This window comes from Callorhinchus milii, unplaced genomic scaffold, assembly GCF_018977255.1.
Source record: "Callorhinchus milii isolate IMCB2004 unplaced genomic scaffold, IMCB_Cmil_1.0 Scaffold10, whole genome shotgun sequence".
NCBI classification, from domain to species: Eukaryota; Metazoa; Chordata; class Chondrichthyes; order Chimaeriformes; family Callorhinchidae; genus Callorhinchus; species Callorhinchus milii.
Genome location: NW_024704751.1, coordinates 13711339 through 13733932, shown reverse-complemented (window position 1 = coordinate 13733932; position 22594 = coordinate 13711339). Strand labels below are relative to the sequence as shown.

Genomic DNA, 22594 nt, shown 5'->3' with positions numbered 1-22594 from the left:
GAGAGGCTGAAGGCCACCGATGGTAGGGCGGTTGGGGCGGGGGATGTGGAGCAGACCGGAGCCAGAGGAACGGAGGGTACGGGCAGGTAGGTAGGGGGATAGTAGGTCGGAGAGGTAGGAAGGAGCGAGGCCGTGAATGGCCTTGTAGGTGAGGATGAGGATCTTGAATTCGATCCTCTGGGGGATGGGGAGCCAGTGGAGGCGAGCGAGGGCGAGGGTGGGAGTGATGTGGGCGCGGTGTCTGGTGCGGGACAGTACATGAGCTGCAGAGTTCTGAATGACCTGCAGTGTGGAGGTAGGGCCGGGAAGGCCGGCGAGGAGAGAGTTCCCATAGTCCAGCCTTGAGGTGATAAAGGCGTGGACAGAGTTTCAGCCGCGTGAGGGGTGAGGTAGTGCAAACGAAAGGGCTATCATTATGATGATTATTTTATACGATCGTGAGAAAAATGTTGTTTGGTTGAATGAATGACCACCTTAGACACCCACCTGAGTCCCAAGGGAGACCTAGGGTGGCAGGGGGGTGGTGGGGGCGGGGTGTGGTGTGGTGTGCAAAGCTCGAGGCACTTATTGGCCTTTATAGGTGCGGGAGTAACTGCGAATCATGTGTGAATTTCAGCTGCCGTGAGGGAAGAGAAGAGAACAGAACGTGTAATCTGAGCTGAGAGCTATTCACTGCAATGAATGCATATTTCTCAGCGTAAAGCGCTGCCCTGATAAGCACCGCGGAGCTAATTATATTTAATTCGTCCTGCTTCCACAACAGAAATTCCAAGTATTCGTAGTTTGTAGTCAGAATAGCTGGAGCTCAGACATGTTACCCTCCCATCCCAGTGAGTGAGACAGGCTTTCGGGCAACATACCCAATGCGTCAGTCATCATGGGGCTTTCATTACGATGAGAAGAGGTTGGCATTTTTCCCGGGATCAGGAGACTGATTCCTAGCTTTTTCAGCATGGAAAGTTTAGGATTTGGTTTAGAAGCTAGATCCAACTGGGGTAATGGAAGGGGGGAGTGGGGGTGAGAGAGAGAGAGAGAATTTTTGGGTGGGTGTCAGCCGGGTGGCTGACGCATACGGAAACCCAGCACCGTTGCTTAAGGGTCTCCAAACCAAGCTGAGATTTCCATGCATCCCACCTACACATGGAAATCCCAGAGGTAGCAGAGAGAGGGAGAGAGAGGGGGAGAGAATTGCGGGCCGGGGGCGGGGATGGGGAAAGATGACCGAAAACTAGGTCAAAGAGGTGTGTCTTGAAAACGCGTGGAAGTGTCCATTAATCCGACTGTGTTGCGATGCCAGAGACTGGGAGGAGGGAAAGGTCGGGGAGTGCTTTTATTTTCTTTTAAGGCAGACTCCCAGCTAAATTCTTAAGCGTGCGTGTCTGATCACGGTGGGGTGAGCCAGGGAAAGACTTATCGTTCCGACAGGACATTGCTCAGTCCTGTGAGATTCATCTCACCAGCAGTCACACCAGTTTGACATTAGACGTGATGACTAACATAATGCACGTGATATGGGGAACTCCCAGTACAATCAAATCCCATATTTCTCGGCTCTAATCACCTCCAACTCCCTCCCTTCCTCCAGTGTCACATCAAGTCAATGGCATTTGGATCCTATAACAACAACATTTGGATAGAGCTCTTCACGCGGGGCAGCACCCTGAAGCGCTGTCCTATTGACAGTGTCGCTCTCTACCTGCGTCCGGGTGGTTGTTAAACAGCCCATGGCACGAGACCTTTGAAAAGAGAAGGGAGTTTCTTCCAGCTTCTTGGCTGACAATCCCATTCCTCCCCACCCCATCTCAGCCCACAACCTCCCATCCCATCCCTCGCTTCCCCATCCCATTCCCTCCCCCATTCCCTCCCCCCCACCCTCTGTCTCCCATCCACCCAGCAGAACGTTACAGTCACACAATCTGTCTGATTCGGTCAGCGGAAGGACCCGGGTTAGGCAGTCTGTCTAGCATACCTGCCTGGTCCCGTCTCCTCTTAAGCCTGCTCTACGCGAGACGCTGAGAGAGATCTGTGACTGTTCCTTGGTGTCTGAGGGGCATGTGGTTCAATTATCACACTGTCAGCCTGTGTTGCCATCAGCTGAGCCAGTGACCTGAACACAACAGCGGGGCTGTATAATACCCCAGGCAACAGAGGCTGGCTCAAGACCTTGTCACACAATATTGGCAAGGCAGCCCGAACTGTGGTCTGTCTGCAGTCCAACATTTCAAGAAAAAAAAACCCACAAAGACTCCGTTAATTCAGATCCAGGCTGAATTAAAGGGACACTGTGGCTCTCTATATATAAAAAATATCTCCCTCAATGAGAGAAGACAGGACCTCTGTGCCTTGAGACATGGGCCTTTGATTGCTAATGACATGAGACCCAATTTTACAAATCGCTGCCTGCCAGTGCTCTCTCTCTCCGGGAACACAAAGCAAAGTCTGGTTTTCCGCCAGACACTTTGCCACCGTGTACCCTGAACGCTCTCAAAGTGGCCTTTTGTTATTTAACTAGATTTCCAACCAACTGACCTCCCCCTTTCCTTCCCACCGCCCACCCCCCCCCCCACCTCCCCACACAGTTGTGTAATGCAGGTTATTAATATACTCAACCCTGCCACCTTGGGTTACCAATTTGTACGCTTGAAGACCTTCCCAGTGAATCACTTGGTCACAATTCTGAACCAAACTTCTTGGAATCAAATTGAGATCAGGATCAAATATGTTTCCTGGAACGATGCAGCCTGAGTTGGGAATTTTCTACTTAATCGCTGTAAGGAATCCAGCACTTTTCCTCCAGACCTACCAGGGAAACTCGATGCCTCTTGATTTCATTACTGCGTCAGCGGAGATTTGCATCCCTGGGATATCTCGTTAAAGCACCTGCGATCTCACCTGAAGAGGCCTTCATTAACCCCTTGGAGAGCACGAATTTGGAGTTTAGTTCCAAATCATTTTGCACTGAGTGGCGAACTGCAGACCTCTAGCTGTAAAGCAGATTATTTGCATGCTTATAAGCTACTGCACATCTTTATTGGGTTTAAAAATAACCCAACTGATTTTCTGATGGTTAACTGTGGATGTAGATGTGGAGTCCTGTAGTGTAAATACATGGGAAAGTACTGCGTTTGATGAAATCTGCACCGAAACACAAGGAACTTTATAATATATAATAATCCTTACATTTGATACAGCATCCTTCATGTTGGGAGGATGCCTCTTAAAGCTTTTCACAGGATACACTGTAAAATGTGTATTTTGTTGGCGAATGCGGCAGTTGTGGATTGTGTGATCACATTTTTTTTGAAGGGTTTATTACCCCTGCAAAAGCAATCCAACAATCGACTGATAACCGGGTTCCTACTTACTGCTCGGTAAAAGAGGCATGTGGGTTGATTCCCAGGCGGGGCAAAACCTTAGGCAAGTTTCGCCCCGCCTGGGAATCAACCCTGGGTCCTCTTGCTCTCGAGGCCAGGGCGCTAACCACCACACTACGGACCTCCACATCTTTATCCACAGTTCCCGGCAGAAAATCAATTGCTTTTACAGTTTGACGATGTGCAGTAATGAACGGCACATTGCAGTGATCAAAAGCCCACGCTGCCCATTTTCAGCATCAGGTGGCACACGCGTGGTGTTTCAGTCTGCGGTTCGGATGCTGTTAAGCACGGTGATGGGTTTCCGCGTGTGTCAGACACCCGGTTGACCAAGAAAATGACCCCTCTTATATTATTTTGAACAGCGGTGTGTCCTTTGGGGAACAGAGAGGGTGGTAGTGGGGGGTGGGGGGCGGGGAGGAGGAGAGATGGTTAGAAAATATTAAAGCAGGAAATATTAAAGTGGATTCTCAACAGCGTAAAGGCTTTTAATGCCTCGCTCAGAGCACCCCCTGGGATGTGCAAAAATGCACGTTGAGTCTGGTTCCTTGCGATGGAACAAAACAATCTGTCAGCACAGGGGGGAGCTGGCAACACCGCCCCCCCCGATGGTGTGCATCTGGGATGGGTCAGACGCAGGATGTGTTGTTGTTGCAGTCTTGCCTATGGGCGAGCGGACAGGTGGGTGGACGGCGGGTGGGGGGGGTGGGGGGGTGGGATGTGGGGAGGGTTAGGCGGGGGAGAGAAAAACTCGTCAGGCTCACCTGCGCACTGCAAAGAGGTAGAACCAGAATTGCCAGTCTCTGGATTATTATAATTAGGCGCCACATAATAATAAGTGATATTCAAACTGACAGAGGGCTGGCACCGCAACACAAGCAGCCTTGGCTGCGAGCACAGAGATTGGCAAGCCCTCCCGTACCCCCCCACCCTCTCATCCCCGCCTCTCCCCCAACACCTCCGACACCCCACCCCACCCCACCCCATCCCATCCCCCTGCCTCTCCCCCACCCCTTCGCAGCCATCCTTCCTCGCCTGGATTGCGACTCTGGTTAATGGCTGCACTGCAATCAGCCTGCAAGCCCCGAGGCCCTTCTGTGCGTGCACATTTTAATGAGAGGTTACCCAGAGTTTTTGCATTGGCTTGTTATGCCCGGATCTTGTTCGCGCAATGAACACTGGTGCCATGGAGATGAGCTCAGAGCGGCTGTGCAATAATATTAATAATAATAATAATAATAACAACAACTTAACGATGCTAATCACAAAAACCCTTACGTTTGATGCGGTGTCTTTCACGTCGTCAGGAAGATGTCTCGAAACGCTGCACAGGAGACACGATATACGTTCCGCAGTATTTTTATTCCCAAACCAGTGCTCTTCCCGCTACTCCACAACTGACGGCCTACCGAGCATCAGTCGCGGGAAAATAAGGATATATTAGTTACTTCATCTCCCAGCTCCCGTTACATTCACGTATTGAAAACTCTCTCACCTGAACAATTGTCAAGCGCTCCCGAGACCTTACCCCGTGCGAAGGTCACGACGTAAATACAAGTTGTTGTAGTTGTTGTACTAGGCATCAAGTTCCACCTTATGCAGCTCGGGAAATCTTTCTGCGGGTTTCTCAGGAAGTATTTTTAGCCAAAACCACCTCACCCCCCCCCCCCCCCCCCCCGATGACGCAGCCAGGAACTCTTCGAGTTATCAACCGAAATCTGGGTGGATAGTTCACAATGTAGCTTTCAGCATAACCGCAGCTATGAACTGAAGTGACTGGCAGACAGGAAAGGTGACAGCTGTGCACCCTTCAAGCAGTTACTGTTGTTCATTGCGGAGCTTGAAACTGAAATCTGGTGGATTCATTAGAACCCCCTTATAAGGTGCCCCCCCCCCCCCTCCGATAAGAAACCCCAGCCTCTTATAAGGCAGGTTTACTGATAACAACAAGTTACATTTGAACCGCGCCTTTCACGACGGGAGGACGTCCCAAGGCGCTGGACAGTCAGGATTTGTACCCGAGCTGGGGGTTGGGATCAGGACGGATGGGGGGCTGGGAGGGTCAGGGGTAGGAGGGTGACCAAAGAGGAGGGTCTTGAGAAGGGCCTTGAAAGAGGCTGGCGGTGGGGTGTAGGGGGGGTGACAGATCATTGCAGTGCATGGACCGTTCAGCGTCTTAACACTCGCGCGTTATAACCAACCCAAAGAGGCACCTGGGCGAGGAGATTAGAGTGCTGGGATCTCTCTAAGCCAAGTTTGAGCAAAGCCATGAGCGATACTAATTGAAACACCAGCTCACATCTTACCTCGAGGTCGTGTGAAGCGGAGCAGCTTTGAACGAGAGTCTTTTGTACGAGAAGCTTGAATATCAAAGGGTTTCTTCTGTCACTGTGTGGCACAGCAGCTTCAGTTATTTCAAGGGCCGCTAAGCATGAATTGACCGAGAATGAAGGTATCAATACCACACATCTATTATGCATTCCAATTGCTCGAGCCTTTTCCGAGGATATTTTGATGGCTGGGTCTCATTTTTCATAGATACGTACACACGCCTAGATTTTTCTGTGAGGAATGGCTTGCGGAACATTTTTTCTGGGGGGTTGGGGGGGGTCGCAAATCATTTTAGACAAAATAATTATTCTGGATAGGACTTGGGAGCCCAGCTGGTGCCATCACACTCCAGGTCACACGGACGGCCTGATGTGAGACTGAAGCATATGGAGGCCGACACTCTGAGTCAGCGCTCAAGCCCTCACTTTGAACCTCCCTCCACCCCCTTCCCAATGAAACGCTAAACCAAGGTCCTGTCTGTGCCTCTCCAGGTGGACTTTAAAGATCCCGGGCGCTATTCGAAAAAGAGCAGGGAGTTTCGCTCTCACGGCGTTCCTGCCTGACAATCTCTCAGAAGAAAAAGGAAATATTTTCAGGGCTCTGGGGTAAGAGCGGGGGGAGTGGGACTAGTCGGGTAGCTCTTTTCAAAGAGACGGCACAGGCACGATGGGCCGAATGGCCTCCTTCTGAGCCGTAAGATTCTATGATGCTATGACAACCGGTCACTCACTTCATGGTTGATTGTGGGACGTGACTTTGCACAAATCGGGTTCGCCTGCAAAATACACAGTCACTACACTTTGCAGTAAAATCCGGTGAAGCGTTTTTGAGATATTTTGATGATGTGGTAAGACGCTGTATCAATGCGAGGGTTATTGTATCATTATTATACTAATGGAATTATTATTATTATAGCGCACTATCCAACAAACTCCACAATGCAGAAAGGGTTCGAATTGAACTCGATGAGTTGCGATCTCGTGGAGTTGAGACTGTTAAAAAAAGACTTTATTATTTAAAGTTTACTGCAGATCGCCCTCCTGTTAAGTCAAATTGTTTCCTGTTACGTCTCCCCTTCAACCATGCAAGAATTTCATTTCTTTCGAAATGTGTCGGGATTGTTAGCATAGACATTAGGGGTGAGGTTGGTAGGAATTTCTTCACTCAGAGGACTGTAAGGGTTTGGTTTCACCACCACAAGCCACTACTGAGGTAGGATCAAGGGAATTTTTCGAAAGGGAACTGGATAAGATTCTGCACTGGAAAAAAAACACGAAGGGGGTTAAAAATCTGGGGCTCGATATGAGGTGCCAGGAATTATTTAGAGGCAAGTGCGCAATTGGCTGCCCCATTTCGCCCACAAAATATAGTCATTTCCCTTTAGAGTATATTCTGTGAAGCCCTTTGAGATGTCTCAAAGCCACGATAATGCCCTGTGTCAAATGCAAGGATTAGTATTATTATTGTTAAGTGTGCTATCAATTGAATCAAACTGATGAGATGCAAAGGAGCGATTGGGGGGCAATCAGAGATAAAATCGAGAGGGGGAGGGGGTGGGGCGAGGGAACTCTTCTTGCTGCAGGAGTCTTTTTAAATGAGTAAATGACTATCAAATCCCCGAGTCGACAGACAAACCAATTGCTAATGAAATAATTGCCGAATTAACTTCTCACCTCCCCAGCTGATCGAGGCTTTGCTTTGTGCATGATGGAGCCAGTTGTTGAGATTGGGTTCTGCAGATGACAGCTGACATTGTTGCAATAACAAAGAAACCCCCTCGGATGTATTTTGGGTCTTTAGCTGTCTAACAGGGCATCGAATACACGCATTCGAACCCTGGCCAAAAAATGCAGTATGAACAAGCTGGGACTCATTCAGGGAAACAGCGTATCTGTGACACATTCCCAAGGAGGACATTAAGTCCACATATTTGTAACTGGGTAAGTTGAATGATTGACTGCAGATAGTGGGGGTGGGGGGGGGCAGGGTGGCGATTCAGTTCTCCTTTGGGGTCCAAGGGAACTCCAAAACGGGCCCTCAGTGTTATCTTGGTTCAACGGGTAGCATTTTCGCTTGTGGGATGGGTGAAAGAATGCTACCAGTTCAAGTTCCAGTCTCAGTCAAGGGCGACACGAGTGGCAGGACTGCAGATCAGACCCCAAACCAAGGCCCGAACCAGGTGGGCTTTCAATACGTTGTGAAACTATTTGAGAAGAGAGTTTGCCCCGGTGTCCTGGCTGACGATTCCCCAGATGAATCAGTCGTTCACCTCATGGCTGTTTGTGGGATCTTGCTGAGCGCATTTGCCTACAAAAACAGTAACTACACTTAGCAACAATTACCTCTATAGGGCATAGAGAAGTTTCAAAGTTATAGACGCTAAACCAAATGTAAGGATTATTATTATTATTATATCAAATTGCAAGCATGATTATTTTTTATAATTATTATACAGCATTCTGCTGTAATGATGTGGGGGAGGTTTGACCCCAGGAAGGCACGCAAGGTTCAGACAAAGCTTGAAACCATCCAAGTAAAAAATTCTAGTGAATATTTCAGTGTTTTTCCAGCAAGTCGTGGAATTTTCAGCTACCAAAATAAGCGGGTGCTGGAGCCTCGGGCTGGAGTGCCCTGGCACTGGGGGAATTCAGGGACGGATGACTAGACTTGCTTCCTTCAAGGGACAGACTAATTTCCTGTAACTGTCTGGCTCACAAACCTAGCATTTTGCTACCGATGGAATCAAGGCATCAAAAACATGACCGATTTCTGGAAAAGAAACCAGTCGGTCCCTCCGATTGCTCTGAAACAACTGAATGAATGTGTGTCATCTGAGCCCCAAGTCAGCCTTCGAACTCACTGCCTAATAATAATAATAATAATAATCACGTAGTTGAGGCGTCTCAAAGCACTTCACAGAATATACTGTAAAGTGAATTGGCTGTGTATTTTGTGGGTGAAACGCGCACAGCAATGTTCCCACGAACAGTAACGGATTGAGTGACCAAATTAGTATTAGGTTCAAGTGCGACACGCTGCATTGATGGAGGTGCTGTCCTTCAGATGAGAGGCTAAACTGAGGTCCCGTCTGCCTGTTTAGGTAAGCATTAAAGACCCTGTAGCTCTGTCAAAAAAGAGAACAAAGATTCCCCTGGTGTCCTGGCCAAATAGAGTTGCTCATTCACTTCATGGCTGTGTGTGGGGGGCATTGCTGTACGCAAACTGGCTGCTGCGCTCGCCTACAAATGCACGAGCCACTGTTCTTTACAGTAAATCATGTGAAGTTTTTTTGAGACTTCTGGCTCTGTGTCAAGGATTATTATTACCTTTACTTCTTCTGGACAGAGCAAAGCTGTACGTACTGACGGGCACTTGAAAAGGAAAACCAGGGCTCAAAGGGTTAGGGATTCAGGGAGAAAGAGGAAGAGAAGGCAGAATTGAGGACAGTAAAATTCAATGGCTCAGAAGAGAGGTTGGGATATTATGTAGAGTCTGCACCGTTGAGAGTATTGGCACCGTGCTTGCTGTACTGTTAACATTATTGAGATGCGGTATGCAAAAGAGCTTTTATGTTAGATTAACATCACAATCCGGCCTCCAAAGACGAACAAAGCAGGTAGTGTGTGAATCGCAGGTGTCAGTAATGATGTGGTTTCAGTCACTCTGCACTCCTTGTTCCCAATGCACTCGTATACAAATCCCCCCTTTTTATCATTGCTTTGATATACAAACCTCTTTCAAACAGAATCTCTCCCCTTTCTAGAAAGTGAGAGAGAAAGGACGCAATGGTAGCTGGCAGATGCTGGGGAAATGATAATAATCCTTGCATTGCCTTATCACGTCTTCGAGATTTATCAAAGCTAAGTAAAGTGAATCGACTGTGTGTTTTGTGGGCAAAATGGAAGAATGTAGGATTATACAGGCCTGGAAAAGCAGTTCTCCCCCCACCCCCCCCTCAAAATAAAGATCCACCCCCATTAATTTCCCTCTCGTGTCCCTCAATTGATTTCTTCCCCAAACAGCTGTCCAATTCCCTCTTGAACTTGCTGGCATTATCCACCTCCGCGGCCAGCTCCCTGGGTTGTCCTATCACACATAGAAGCGGGACCTCACTATAACATGGCGTGTTAATTAAAAAAAAATCCCAAGTATGGCTGTTTCCAGGGAAAAACGACTGACTTCTGGGTCATTGGGTCACCGCGGATGTCAGCACCGGGGCCCCTTCCTGTTGAGCCTGACGCAAATCTGTTTATTACCCCTTCCCCCCCCGCCCCGGTGTCTTACCTTTATATAATCTGAGAGCGTAACAATGACACCTCTGTAGGCATCGCCTCAGTAATACTGGGAGTTGAGCAAGGCTCAGTTCTGAGAAGCCAAATGCCTGGAATCAAACCGACCCACACCCTTCTTTAATGCCTAATTACAAATGCTCTTGAATGCAAACGGTCTCATTTTACACCGCTGTGATTTGAGGGGCGTGGGTCCCTTACATAACCTTCCTTTCCGTGCTGAAAAACAATATCGAAAGACTTGAGAACTCCGAGGCCTCTCAGGGAATGTAGGAAGAAGAGACGCATGGCCGGGCAATCTATTCTGCCTGTCAACCCCCCCCCCCCCCTCGCCCTCCTCCCCTGCTGTTTTAGTCACCTGTGATTGTTCTTTGATCCCATTTTCGCTGGGTTTCCCCACGTCCCTTAACCTCCCCAGTGACGTGCCTTTTGCAAACGGGACACAGCAACACCACCAAATTACAACAACAACAACGTGCACTTATATAGCACCCTCCACGCAGGGTAGAGTCTCAGAGCGCTCCACTGTGGCGGAGCCTGGGGGTGGGGGGGGGGGGGGGTGTTGGGACGTGAAGTTGCGTTACACTTGTATGGCGCAATTCACATCAGAAAGACGTCCCAGGGCGATGGACAGTCAGGGGGGGTTTTGGACCCGAGTTGGGGTCAGGAGGGGTGGAGGGCAGGGGGTGGGAAGGTGGCTGAATACACGGTCAAAGTCACGGGGAAAGGAAGGAGTTAACCATTTTGACATGGTTTGTTTTGTAACCCCGACCGCAAACCAGGTTAAGCCTTCATCCTGGCCCGGGCTAAGTGGCAGATTCACTCCCTTCAAAAGACTGCAGCAATTATTTTTCAGCTGTAACCCAACTCCCTGTGTAGTAAATGGCAGCTCACCGCACTGCAGACAGATGTTGCAACATATCACAGGGAACATGGATTTCTGTAAGCCACAAGGAGCTTGGAGCACAGCCAAAGGTATGAGTAACAGCGATGTGTTGCGTGTGACACTACGGGTCAGATACTTGTCTCCTGAACGACATTATGTGAAATGTTTAATTATATATCAGCGAGCTCGGAAATTTCCCCCAGTTGATTCCGAGAGCAAATATTAAATCAGTCTCTCGGACGTCTCCCCTTTCCCTCAACCCCGTCTCAGCAGTAATTCCTTCTTGTGGGTTTTGACCAGATATTGAAGGGACCAGTTGAACTTGTCAGTGTTACTTTGTAGTGCTTTAATTAGGAATTATTGGTAACCAAACTTTACAGCCACTGCTTCTCTCCTCACTTGAACTCCCTTCCAGAGTCGCCTTGTGACCTGTGTTCCCCAGCCCCCCACCCACCTTTCCTCCGCCCCACCAAATCCTCATTTAAAAAACCCCCATATCTTCAACTATGCTCTCTCCAGTTAAACCCGGTGTCCTGGCCAACAATCCCCCGAGTAAAACTGGCCATTCGCTACGTGGCTGTTCGTGGGACGTTAATGTGCGCAAATCGGCCGCTGTGTTTCGCCACAAATTCACGACGCTTTACAGTAGATCTACTGTAAATTTGGGACGTCCTCACGTAAGGATTATTCTGATTATTATCATTATCCTCATCATCATCATCATGGAGATAGGAACACGGAGTGACTGTGGGCTCCAACACATCACCCGGTGGCCTATTATCATACGTGGGGCCCGGCGTTGAGTGTGTTCGGGCTCACTGCTTTGTGTGGAGCCTGTTCAGGAGGAGTTGGGCTGAATCCAGGATCGCTTCGGGACCCGTTCCGAGTGACGCATTTAGCACCACAGATGCAAGTGAGCCGCTCTGCTGACCACGCACTGGATTTGTTTTGATCCCGTTCGGTCGGTACAACTTGTTCTTCCCAAGCGACACGCAGTGATCTGCACCAGACGTGAAAACAAGCCCGGTGGTTGGCGGGCTCGTTACCTGAGCTATTTACAGCCTGGATTCCGGGAGTTCACTGGGAAGCGGCCAAGAACACAAGCCAGTTCACTGGGCCTCCGAGAGCTTGGCTCCTCCTAGCCCTGTGTCCTCTCCCGGCTCCCTCTCTGGTTCGGCACTCAGCAATCTGCCATCGCGAGGCTCCTGAGAGCGTTTGAAACTCCTCTCCCAACGGGTCTCGTTTATCGGTCATGACGATTGTAGACCCGTTGATGAATCCCAACAGCTCGTCGTCGAGATGTCTCAAAGCCCTTTTACTGCAAGGTTTTACTGTGGAGTGGAGTGACCCCCCCATTCCCCCCCTCCCTCCGTCCATCCCCTTTCAGCCCCCTCCGTTCTGCCCCTCCGCTTCCCCCTTCCTCCCCATTTCTCAAAGTTCCTCTGAGACCTGTGTCATATCCGTCATACCAAAACACAGCATGGCTGGTGACTTGAGGAGCCCCCAGATTGACCTGAAAGATGTCCGCCCGTAAACTGGCAGCTCCGTAAAATAAAAAAATAAATTAACAGCATCTATTTTTATACCATTCCGTGCCCACTTAGTGTTTGTTTAAAGGCAGCAGGGCTGCGTGTAGGACGTGTAGCAGGAAGGAGCATCCATTGGGCTACAGCTCAGGCTGAGAAACTTGCCATTGATTTATTATTGGCGAACTAAGTCTCCCCGCTCCTTACTCTTCAGACGAGCTTCTAAAGACATCATTGCGAGTTGCAGTTTGGCAGGTTACTAAGCAGAGGGCACGCTTGGCAGGAGAGAGAGAGAGAGAGCGGGGTGGAGGCAATACAATGTAATTTACATTTACACAGCGTACTCTCATGTCTAGGAGAATGTCATCTCAAAGCAGTGACGCTCATCGAGGCTGTGGTCAGGCACCTGTTAACAAAATTAATTACCTTCACATAAGCTAACGATTGAAGACGATGTAAGAAGGCAAATTGTTTGTCAGCATCTGTGTGTGTGTGTGTGTGTGTGTGTATGTGCGTGTGTGTGCAGGGGGTGCAGTGTTGGGGGTGTTGGGATCAACTTGTGTTTGTGCTGCTGATCTGTGTATAAAGGCATTGCTGGAAATTCTGGATCAACAGACCGGATTTCCCCACATTAGTCAGTCGAGCTGGAAGTTCAGTGATACTCCGGGATATTTGGTTATAAACGCTGCAGAAATAAGCCCTTCAGCCTTTTTCTTTCCACGCAGTTGCTGGAAGGTGTGTCTCTAACTGTTGGATTTCTTCAAAGGCTTTTAATGATAGTAATAATATTCCTTGCGTTTGATACAGCACCTGATCGCATCTTCGAGGCGTCTCAAAGCGCTTCACAGGATTCACTGTGAAGTGACTTGACTGTATATTTTGTGGGCACAACGCGGCAGCCAATTGCGCACAGCAGCGTCCCACAAACAGTCGCAACTTATTGAGTAACTTATTTGCGGTAAGAAGGATAGGGTGGGGGGGGGGAAGATTTGGGTTTTTCGCTCCCACAGGTCACAATGTGTGGGTCGTTCAAGCGTGATTCAGCCTTCCTCTCTGATTCACACAACCAGATTGCTGGTAATGATAAGTGCTTCCTGAGGCTAGTAAACTCAACACTGCGGTGAGAAGGTGTGGTGGGGGTGGGGGGGGGGGGGGTGGGGGACAAAGACCAGCCACACAAAATCAGGATCTGATAATCTGGTAATGACAGGGCCAGGAACTTGGGAGAATCTAGTACCTAATGGACCATAAGTGTAACTATTCCAATAAAGGAAGATAAGAGACATGTGGTAGACAGTGACTTGTCCTTTTAGCCTCGGATTCTCAACCAGTTAGACTGTACGTGATGAGAAAGTACAAGTCAAAGAGAAATTTACGCAGTACCTCACATCAACCACATGCTGTGATTTTCAGTACGTCTCCTCCAAAGCAATTTCTTCTAACTGATCGGTGCCTTAGACGGTTATTTAACATTATAATAGCAATAATAATAATCCTTGTATTTGATACATCGCCTTATCATGTCGTTGAGACGTCTCAAAGTGCTTTATAGGATACCCTATAAAGTGAATTGACTGTGGATTTTGTAGGCCAAACTCGGCAGCCAATTGCGCACAGCAGTGTCCCACAAGCAGTTGTGGATTGAGTGTTATTTATTTATTCTTTGGAAGGGATTATTACCCCCGGAAAGCAATCCGCCAATCAACTAACAACCAGGCTCTTAATTACTGCTAGGTAAAGAGAGACGTGCGCGTGGATTAAGGAAACCACCCGAAGGTTTCGCCCTGCCCGGGAATCAAATCAGAGTCCTCTCACTTGCGAGGCGAGTGCTCTAACTAGTACGCTATAGGACTTTGCATTGAATATATCGCCATTACTAATCTCGCGCATCTGTATTTCTGAAGATACAGTGGAACCCGGTTATAAGATGCTATTTTGAAGGGAGTAGGGCTAAAATTCCATCCTTCTCACCCCAAGTCAACACTTCCCTATTGTGGCGAACACTGAACACAAAACATTTAGATTTCTTTAGATTTGTGGTTAAAACGAGGGGAGTGGGGTAAGATTGGGGTTTTTTCACTCACAGGTATCATGACTCAAGAATGATAAGGGCTAGGTTAGCAGGTCAGTATTCGATAAGGCCTGTTTCTGTGCTGTACAGTCTATATAAATCTACGTAAATCTCCAGTCATATCCGATAGCCTGTACATGAATGCGTGAGAGCCACCTCCCGTGAGTTTGGGAGTTATATTTGGAGCCCCAAATCCTACCTAGTTTTAGTGCGCAACACCATTTTGTGGCTGGAAACAAAATGAGTAATTCTTAAACCCAGCGCTAATTCAGAAGGGTGCTTTTTCGCAAGAAGAAATCCCAAATTAGCAGCGAGTTTTAGGAATATTCCCTGTTTTTTGGGGCGACCTTAAATCTTGGGACAAAACGGGCTCAGGCCAGTGGAATTTCAGACCTCTCAGTGTCCAGCTGTTGTTCTGAAACAAGGCAGCACTGTGTTACAGTACGGATAAAGACTCGACAAAGACTCCTCGCTCTCTAGTTCCCTCCCTCCCACACGCAGTACACAAACGAGGGGAGGGGGAAGAGAGAAGGGGGGGGGGGGTGTTGTTAACGTTGCCGTTGGCAAGGAATGCTCATCGTCAGTCAGAGATCACAGACTGATCATCTTTTTTAATGACAACGGAAAGAACATAGGAAATTGGCTGTAAAGAAATGAAAAATGACTCGGTGCAGGAATCATTAGCGAGGGCTGCTTAATTAACGTTCATATATGGAATGTAAGAGGAGATATCAGGAAAGGTTCATTACATGAAAAGTTATGGTGTTACAGTGTTTGTCTGGATTATTGCAGTGGGTAATAATCATCCAGAGGCTGAAATCTGTCAGGCACAGACACACACATCCACTAAACACCACCCCCCCTCCATTACACACACACACACACAGAGTGTTTGCATTTCAAAGCCCACGGATATTTCCGAGGTGAACACAAGACTAAACATGCCACCATGTCCCTTCTGTAACACGTGGCAGAAAATGTCATTCGTCACCTTGTCTTGCCTGACTGACAGTATTAAATCTGACACTGCTTTCTCGGTATCTCAGTGACACTGAATAGCTGTGAGCAATAGACTTATTACAGCAACAACGACTTGTAATTTATTCAGTGCCCTTCATGCGGGGTAGGGTCTTGGAGCGCTTAACAGTGGGGGAGCTTAACGCCGAGCAGGAGATGGGGGGGGCGGTGACTGGAGGCACGGTCGAAGAGGAAGGTCTTCGGGTGAAGCTGAGCGAGGAAGGGGGGGGCGAGGCAGGGGGAATTGAGGCTGAGAGACCCAGAGTGTCAGGGCGTAGTGGCTGAAAGCTCGGTGGAGCGGACGGGCTGTGGGACATCTCGTTCCGTAAAGAGAGGGAGACGGGGTGGGTGGGTGAGTGGGTGGGTTGAGGAGGGAGGGGTGGGGGGCGGTGGGTGGGCTTTTCAATGGCTCAGAGGAGCCGGATTTGAAAGCAAGAGGTAATCTAGGCACCTGCGTTCCATTTCCACGTCCTATTTATTTCACCCTCGTTCTTTGCTGCTCAGGCGCGTGGATCTTTAAACAGATGCTAATGACACGTTGCCTTGTGTTCTGACAATACGTCTAATTAAAACCCAGCGCTGCAGAGTTCAGGATCCCGAATTTGCACACCTTCAATTTGAACGTCAAAACGCCCTCCGCTTCCCCGCTGCAATAATTGAGCCACTCCACCGAGCGATGGCACCAGGTGAAGGGATAATGCGAGGAGACGGGAGGAGATTGATGCAGGCGGTCGGACCGGAGAATCAGGCGCTAACCGCAACACATAATTACGTTGGAATCAACTCCCCCCCCCACCCCCCCCCCCCATCCCATCCACCCACCCCCCCCCCACCACCCACCACCACCAACGTCTCAGCTGTAGCTGTATATATAATAGAGACTTTTGGCCAACGAGAGGCTATTGTGATGGGAATGTCATTCCTGAGTCAACAGTGTTCGTACCCAGAGCTTTGCACTGAACTCTTCACCCCCAACAGATGAGCAGCGCAGCTGGCATCAAGGCAACCAGCGTTTCAAGTGAAAATAAAAGTTCCAAGAGTTTCGAGATTTTGGGGGCTTTTTTGGGGGATAGATTAGCAATTCATTTAGAGTGGTCGGGGGTGGTCGGGGGTGGTCGGTGGTGGGGGTGGTTCCAACCTTTTGGCTGCCGGTTTGAGAAACGTCCGTGGGCTGCATAGGCAATACTTTTGTGTTTTCTTTCCAGAATCATAACGTAACATAACCTTTGAGGGTGACGGAGGGAGCGGGTGGGTCAGGTGAAATAGAGGGAGAGGAGGTGGGCGGTTGGATCACCCTGAAAATTTTATGGAATCAAAGCCCTTGGGTTCACTTTAGAGTACGTCCACTTTGACAAGTACGCAGTCACCCCGCTTTGCTGTAAACCCCGGGAAGCGCCATTGAGACATTTCGATGACACACGCTGTGATGTTCTAATCCGGGCAGTGCATGCTGTGGGGTGGGGGGGGGAGGCGGAGCGCTGCACTGTCTGAGTCACCGTCCTTCGGGTGAGACATTAAACTGTCCATCTGTGCCTGTTCAGGTGGACATTAAAGATCCCGTGGCACTCGTCAAAAGAGAAGGGAGTTTCTCTCTCCTGGTATCCTGGCCGACAATCTCCCAGATAGAATTAGTCAACGTGGCTGTTTTGTGGGACATTGCTGTACACAAATTGTCTGCTTACAAAATACGCAGTTGCTACGTTTTACAATAAATCCTGCAAAGCGCTTTGAGATGTCTTCCCGGGGTGAAAGGCGCGATATCAAATTCAAGGATTATTAGATATTATTTTCTTATTACTATCAAATGTAGGGGATAATTTATTTATTCATAACAGACACTGTAGTCTACATGAGAAGCTTGTTGGCAGTCATTATTTTCCACAGCAAACGAGCGCAACTCACACACTATTTTTCCTTACATTTTCTTCTCGAATACGGCAAGAATTATTTTGACAGTGTCGGACTGTAGTCTAGGCAACGGGAAAATTATCTGCTTGTGTACTTCCTACAGAGAATTGAGATTCCTTTTGATTGCCCTAATGCTATTGAGCTTTCCTTGGGAAATAGATAAATAAATACATACATAAATACAAACCCATCTGGTTCTGGGATTGAACAAGGGCATCGGGAGCTCAGTTGCTAGCGCTCTCTGCCTCTGGGTCAGAAGATTGTGGGTTCAAGCCCCACTTTGTGACTTGAGCTCATAGTCCATTATGAAACTCCCAACGATGGTACATCATTAGAGATACTGTCCTTTGGATGAGTTGTTCAATGAAGTTTGTTAGTCTAAGGTGAAGAGTAACCACTTGGGTGAGGTACCAAATGACTCAATGGGAAATGCCTGAAAATCAAGACCACTCCTCTTCACAGAATAGACTGTAAAGTGAATTGACTGTATATTTGTGGGCGAACGCGGCAGCCAATTGCGCACAGCAATGTCCCACAAACAGTCGTAGATTGAAAATGACCAATTTATTATTGTTTTTTGTTTTGGAAATGCAATTAAACTGATAAGAGAGGCCCGATCTTTCAATGTCATTTCGCCAATTCAGCGATTGTTAAAGTCGGGCGTGAAATTATCATCTGCTTTGCCGTTGCCATGTTCTGTCGAGCTTTGATTTTCTAAATCTGGAAGTTATGAACCTGTAACGGGATACGGAAATCAAAGCGATATTTAGAACTGGGTCACGTGACTTCCATACCCACCTCCTCCTCCTCCGTGTCCCCCTCCGCCCCCGCTAATCTCCCAAATAGAGTCAAATGGCATCACCTTAATCTGTCAATCTCCCTCAGCAGCGAGCATCAAAGCAAACCTTAGTGGAAAGCAGTGTGTTAAGAGACGTGCAGTGCCTACCCCCTGAAGGCTTACTAAGGCTCTTCATCCCAAAAGTAATAATGGACAGCGAGGACACACTAGTGAGAGACTGAAATAGCACCTGATGAGCATCAGCCCATTGAAATAACTGAAGGGATGGTGATCAATTTAGTTTCAAACAGATATTGCAGCCCCAGTATAAATATACAGGGTGTGCTTTCCAGTTCTTAGAACCTGTGACATTTTGGTTCAGGAGCTCATCGATGCCTTTTATGAACACTTCACTTACCCGATGTGTTAATGTACCGGTATTTGCACACTCGCCAAGACCCTTAGCCCAGTCGTATCAGCCCGTTTCGTCTTAAAAATGGCCCTCGGAAAGACTCCCTTCTGCGAGCACGCCAGTGCTGAACTGTGCCCGTGATAGTGTGAGCGATCATGATATGAAATAATTATCTGGGTCAGAAGACTGAGGGGTTCAAGCCCTGCCCTGGGTTTTTGAGCTCACAGTCGAGGCTGGAATTCCAGTGCAGTGTTGTGTGGGGGTGTGGGGGGGGTGGTGGCGGTTGGTGGGGGCTGCATTGTACGAAGTGACATCCTTTGGATGAGAGGTCAGACTGTGATCATGTCTGCGCCTGTTGAGGTGACGGTAAAAAAATCCTGTGACCCCCATTAGAAAAGAGAAGGGAGGTTCTCTCTCCCGGTGTTGTGGCCATCGATCCCCTGCAGATAAAATTGGTCGCCGACTTCAAAGGCCATGGTGGGTCGTGGCGTTGTGCGAAGTGTTTCATTTACCCGTCGGTCGCTCGGTGGCTTGTCGCTCACGCCTCTCCTCTTCGTTCCTACAGAACTCGATAAGGCACAACCTGTCCCTGCACAGCAGGTTCATCCGCGTCCAGAACGAGGGCACGGGCAAGAGCTCGTGGTGGATGCTGAACCCCGACGGGGGCAAGACGGGGAAATCTCCGCGCAGGCGGGCGGTGTCCATGGACAACAGCTCCAAGTACCTGAAGAGCAAGGGGCGGGCGAGCAAGAAGAAGGCCGCCCTGCAGGCGGCACAGGAGGGCAGCGAGGGCAGCCCCTCGTCGCAGCACACCAAGTGGTCGGGCAGCCCCGCCTCCCACGCCAGCGACGAGTTCGACGCGTGGAGTGACTTCCGATCGCGCGCCAACTCTGCGGCCAGCACTCTGAGCGGCCGCCTGTCCCCCATCATGGCCAACTCCGAGCTGGACGACCTGGAGGACCCGGAGGGGCCCCCGTCGTCCCCGTTGCTGTACTCCAGCCCCTCCAGCGCCCTCTCGCCCTCCGTGAACAGCCGGTGTTCGGTGGAGCTCCCCAGGCTGGCCGACCTGGCGGGCACCATTAACCTGAATGAGGGGTTGACCGAGACCCTCCTCGAGGACCTGCAGGACGGTTACAACGGGAGCCCGGCTCAGCCCATCCCCACGGGGTGCCTGAGGCAGAGGAGTTCCAGCTTCTCGTTCGGATCCAAGTGCTCGGCGCTGGGCAGCCAGACCAGTGCCTACAGCGCGACCATGTACAGCCCACCGGCCATGACCCTGCTCCGCCACGCGCCCATGCAGACTATTCAGGAGAACAAACCCGTCACGTTCTCGACCGTCAACCACTACGGCAACCGCATGCTGCAGGACCTGTTGACACCCGAGTCGCTGCGGCACAAGGAGGTCATGATGACACAGGCGGACCCTCTGATGCCTCAGGCCGGAGCCTCGGCACCGTCCCAGAGCCAGAGGTCGAACCTGGCCATGTGCGCGGAGCCCGGCCTGTCGCCCTTCAACGTCCGCTCACCCCGGTTGATGAACGGCAGCCCGTTTCACCATCCGTCGCCAGTGCAGCAGAACCCGGCTGTCAGCAACGGTGCCTTAACCAATTCCATCAGCCTTATGGGCCTGCCCTCGGACACGGGGACCGTCAGCTCCGTGGTTGCGCATCCGCACGCCCACCCCCACCCGCACGCCCACCCCCACCCTCACCAGCACCACCTACACACCCTCGTCAGTCACGGGGTGCATGTGGGGGTCCCGGACTTCAGGCTGAACTCCTGCCAGGGGGGCATCCACATCTCCGTCGGGAGCCAAGATAAGTTCCCCGCCGACCTGGACCTAGACATGTTCCACGGCACCCTGGAGTGCGACGTGGAGTCGATCATTCTCAACGAGTTCATGGACAGCGACGAGCTGGACTTTAACTTTGACTGCGCGGTGCCAACGCAGAACGTTGCCCTCACCGTGAGCGCCCGACCCCCCGCGCCACACGCTACCAGCCACAGCTGGGTGCCCGGGTGAAAGGCACAGCCACCTGCGTCCGGAGTTACAATCCAACAACCGATTTACGTTCGTGTAAGCGCCTTTCGACGTCGGGAGGGCGTTCCCAAGGTGCTGGGGTGCATTAGAGAATGTGAAACGAGCAGAGAGAGTTATAAGACCAGACCTAATTGACGTTTGGCAAAAAAAAATATACTTGAAAACAAAATACTTGCTGCTTTACCTTTTTTCAATCTCTGTTGCCCATCTTGGATACGCTAAAAAATAAATCGCGAAGGCAATAATATATTCATTCTCCTTTCGGTAAACTAATCATTAGAAATTCAAACGACGTTACTTTCGGTCATTATAAAGCTGAAGGTATCTTTTGGGTGTTGAGTATTGTGGCTTGTACAGGGTCTTAATTCTGCGCTGTTTCTTAATGGATTTCTTAAACCGACGCATTTGTAGAACAACGAAAGCACTCTGGAACAATGCACCCTGACGGGGCTTTAGAAATTCAGTCATTTACACGTTGCTTATAAGAAATGGGTTAAGAATTACTGCAAATTACATTGCGATAAGGAGTGGGTGTAGATGGAGTTCAAAAGATGCAGAATTGATGCCTTTAATCCAATTTTTCAAGTTCAAAACAAGTTTAAAGCACACTGTGTTTAAAATCTGGTGAGGTTTCTGGTTAGTTTTTAAGCGTAGGTTGAATTTAGGGACAATATTCATTATCAGCTATTTCAATGTAACTGATGGAAAATAACATCGGTGTATCCTGGAAGAACAGAGGAGAGGTGGGAATGGGGCAATTTTAAACATAGGCAATGGGGCAGATTCAATTTATCCCTCACAGGAACTAAACTCAGTTCTGTCTTAGGCTGTTTCTGATCTGTTTCAGATCCCTTCTCACACCCCCGATGTTAATTCAGTCCGGATCCCACCTCCTGTTGCTCAGTCTCGGGTTTGCATTAAGGTCACCCCACCAAATCGTATTTTTTTTTAACAAAGAGTAAGGCTCGTTTGTAACACCAGAAACACAGTTTAATCTGCAATTGTATGTCACGAGGACAAGATGGCAGTGGGTAAAATGCACTGAATGAGAAGGAGAGATGTATATTAATACCGATCGACGTACAAACTGAATGGTACAAATTTCAGCAAGGAGAAACTTGCTTGCTACAACTTTGATTCCGATCTCCTTTCCATTCACTGCATTGTAACCTCACCGCACGTTTTGCGAAAATATTACATTTGTTTTTTTTCATAGAATTGAGAGATTTTTTTGTAAAAAAAAAAGGCTTCACATTGTTACTGCTTTGGCAATTATTATTATTGTATATTACTTTGATCGGAAATTGTATTTATTTTACAATGAGAGAAATGCTCAGTTGGTTATATGTAGGTAAGACCCACAGTCGAACATTTTACTTAATTTATGTAGTGATTGAAAGCTTTTGTTGGGGAGTTATTTTATTTTAAGAGACTTGGGAAAATGATAAGGAAGCCACATGCAAAGCAGTCTTTGAGTGTCGTCATTTCCCCCGCCCCCACCCCCGCTCTCCCCTCCCCTCTCTTCCCCCCCACGAAAGCCTGAGACTTTGAAAGTGCCATAAGTGAACGTTATATAATTTACATATGTATATTAACTTCTTTTAATATAAAGAAATACAAATAATTAAAACAAGGAAATGACCATTCTTAAATGTACAGAAACGGTGCTGTATTTTCACCATGTATCCTTTGGATGTTGTTGTGGTTAAGAATATAATTTGGGGGGGGGTTTATTCTCCAGATATAAAATATTACCATACGAGAACGAAAGGCCCAGAAAGCACATTTGTTTCGGTTTATTTTATTTTATTTGGTAACACAGAGTCGATTAATGCAAAATGCCTCTGTTCAAGGTATATTGATGGAGTTGGCTCTCTTCCACATTATATTTGAGCATTGGGATGTCCCAATCCTCCTCACCCCAACTTTAGATATAGGTCAAGTTGCACCACCTTGAAGAC

The 22594-nt window shown here is 48.8% G+C and overlaps 1 protein-coding gene across 1 annotated transcript in view; it reads left to right on the top strand.

Annotated features, from left to right (window-relative positions):
* LOC103179605 (forkhead box protein O3) overlaps nucleotides 1-21870 on the top strand; it is a 56972-nt gene extending 35102 nt beyond the window's left edge. The window contains exon 2 of the mRNA XM_042338428.1: nucleotides 19158-21870. Coding sequence (XP_042194362.1) covers nucleotides 19158-20615 — 1458 coding nt within the window. The 3' untranslated portion in view covers nucleotides 20616-21870. The remainder of the gene's footprint in view (nucleotides 1-19157) is intronic.
* Nucleotides 21871-22594: the final 724 nt, after the last annotated feature.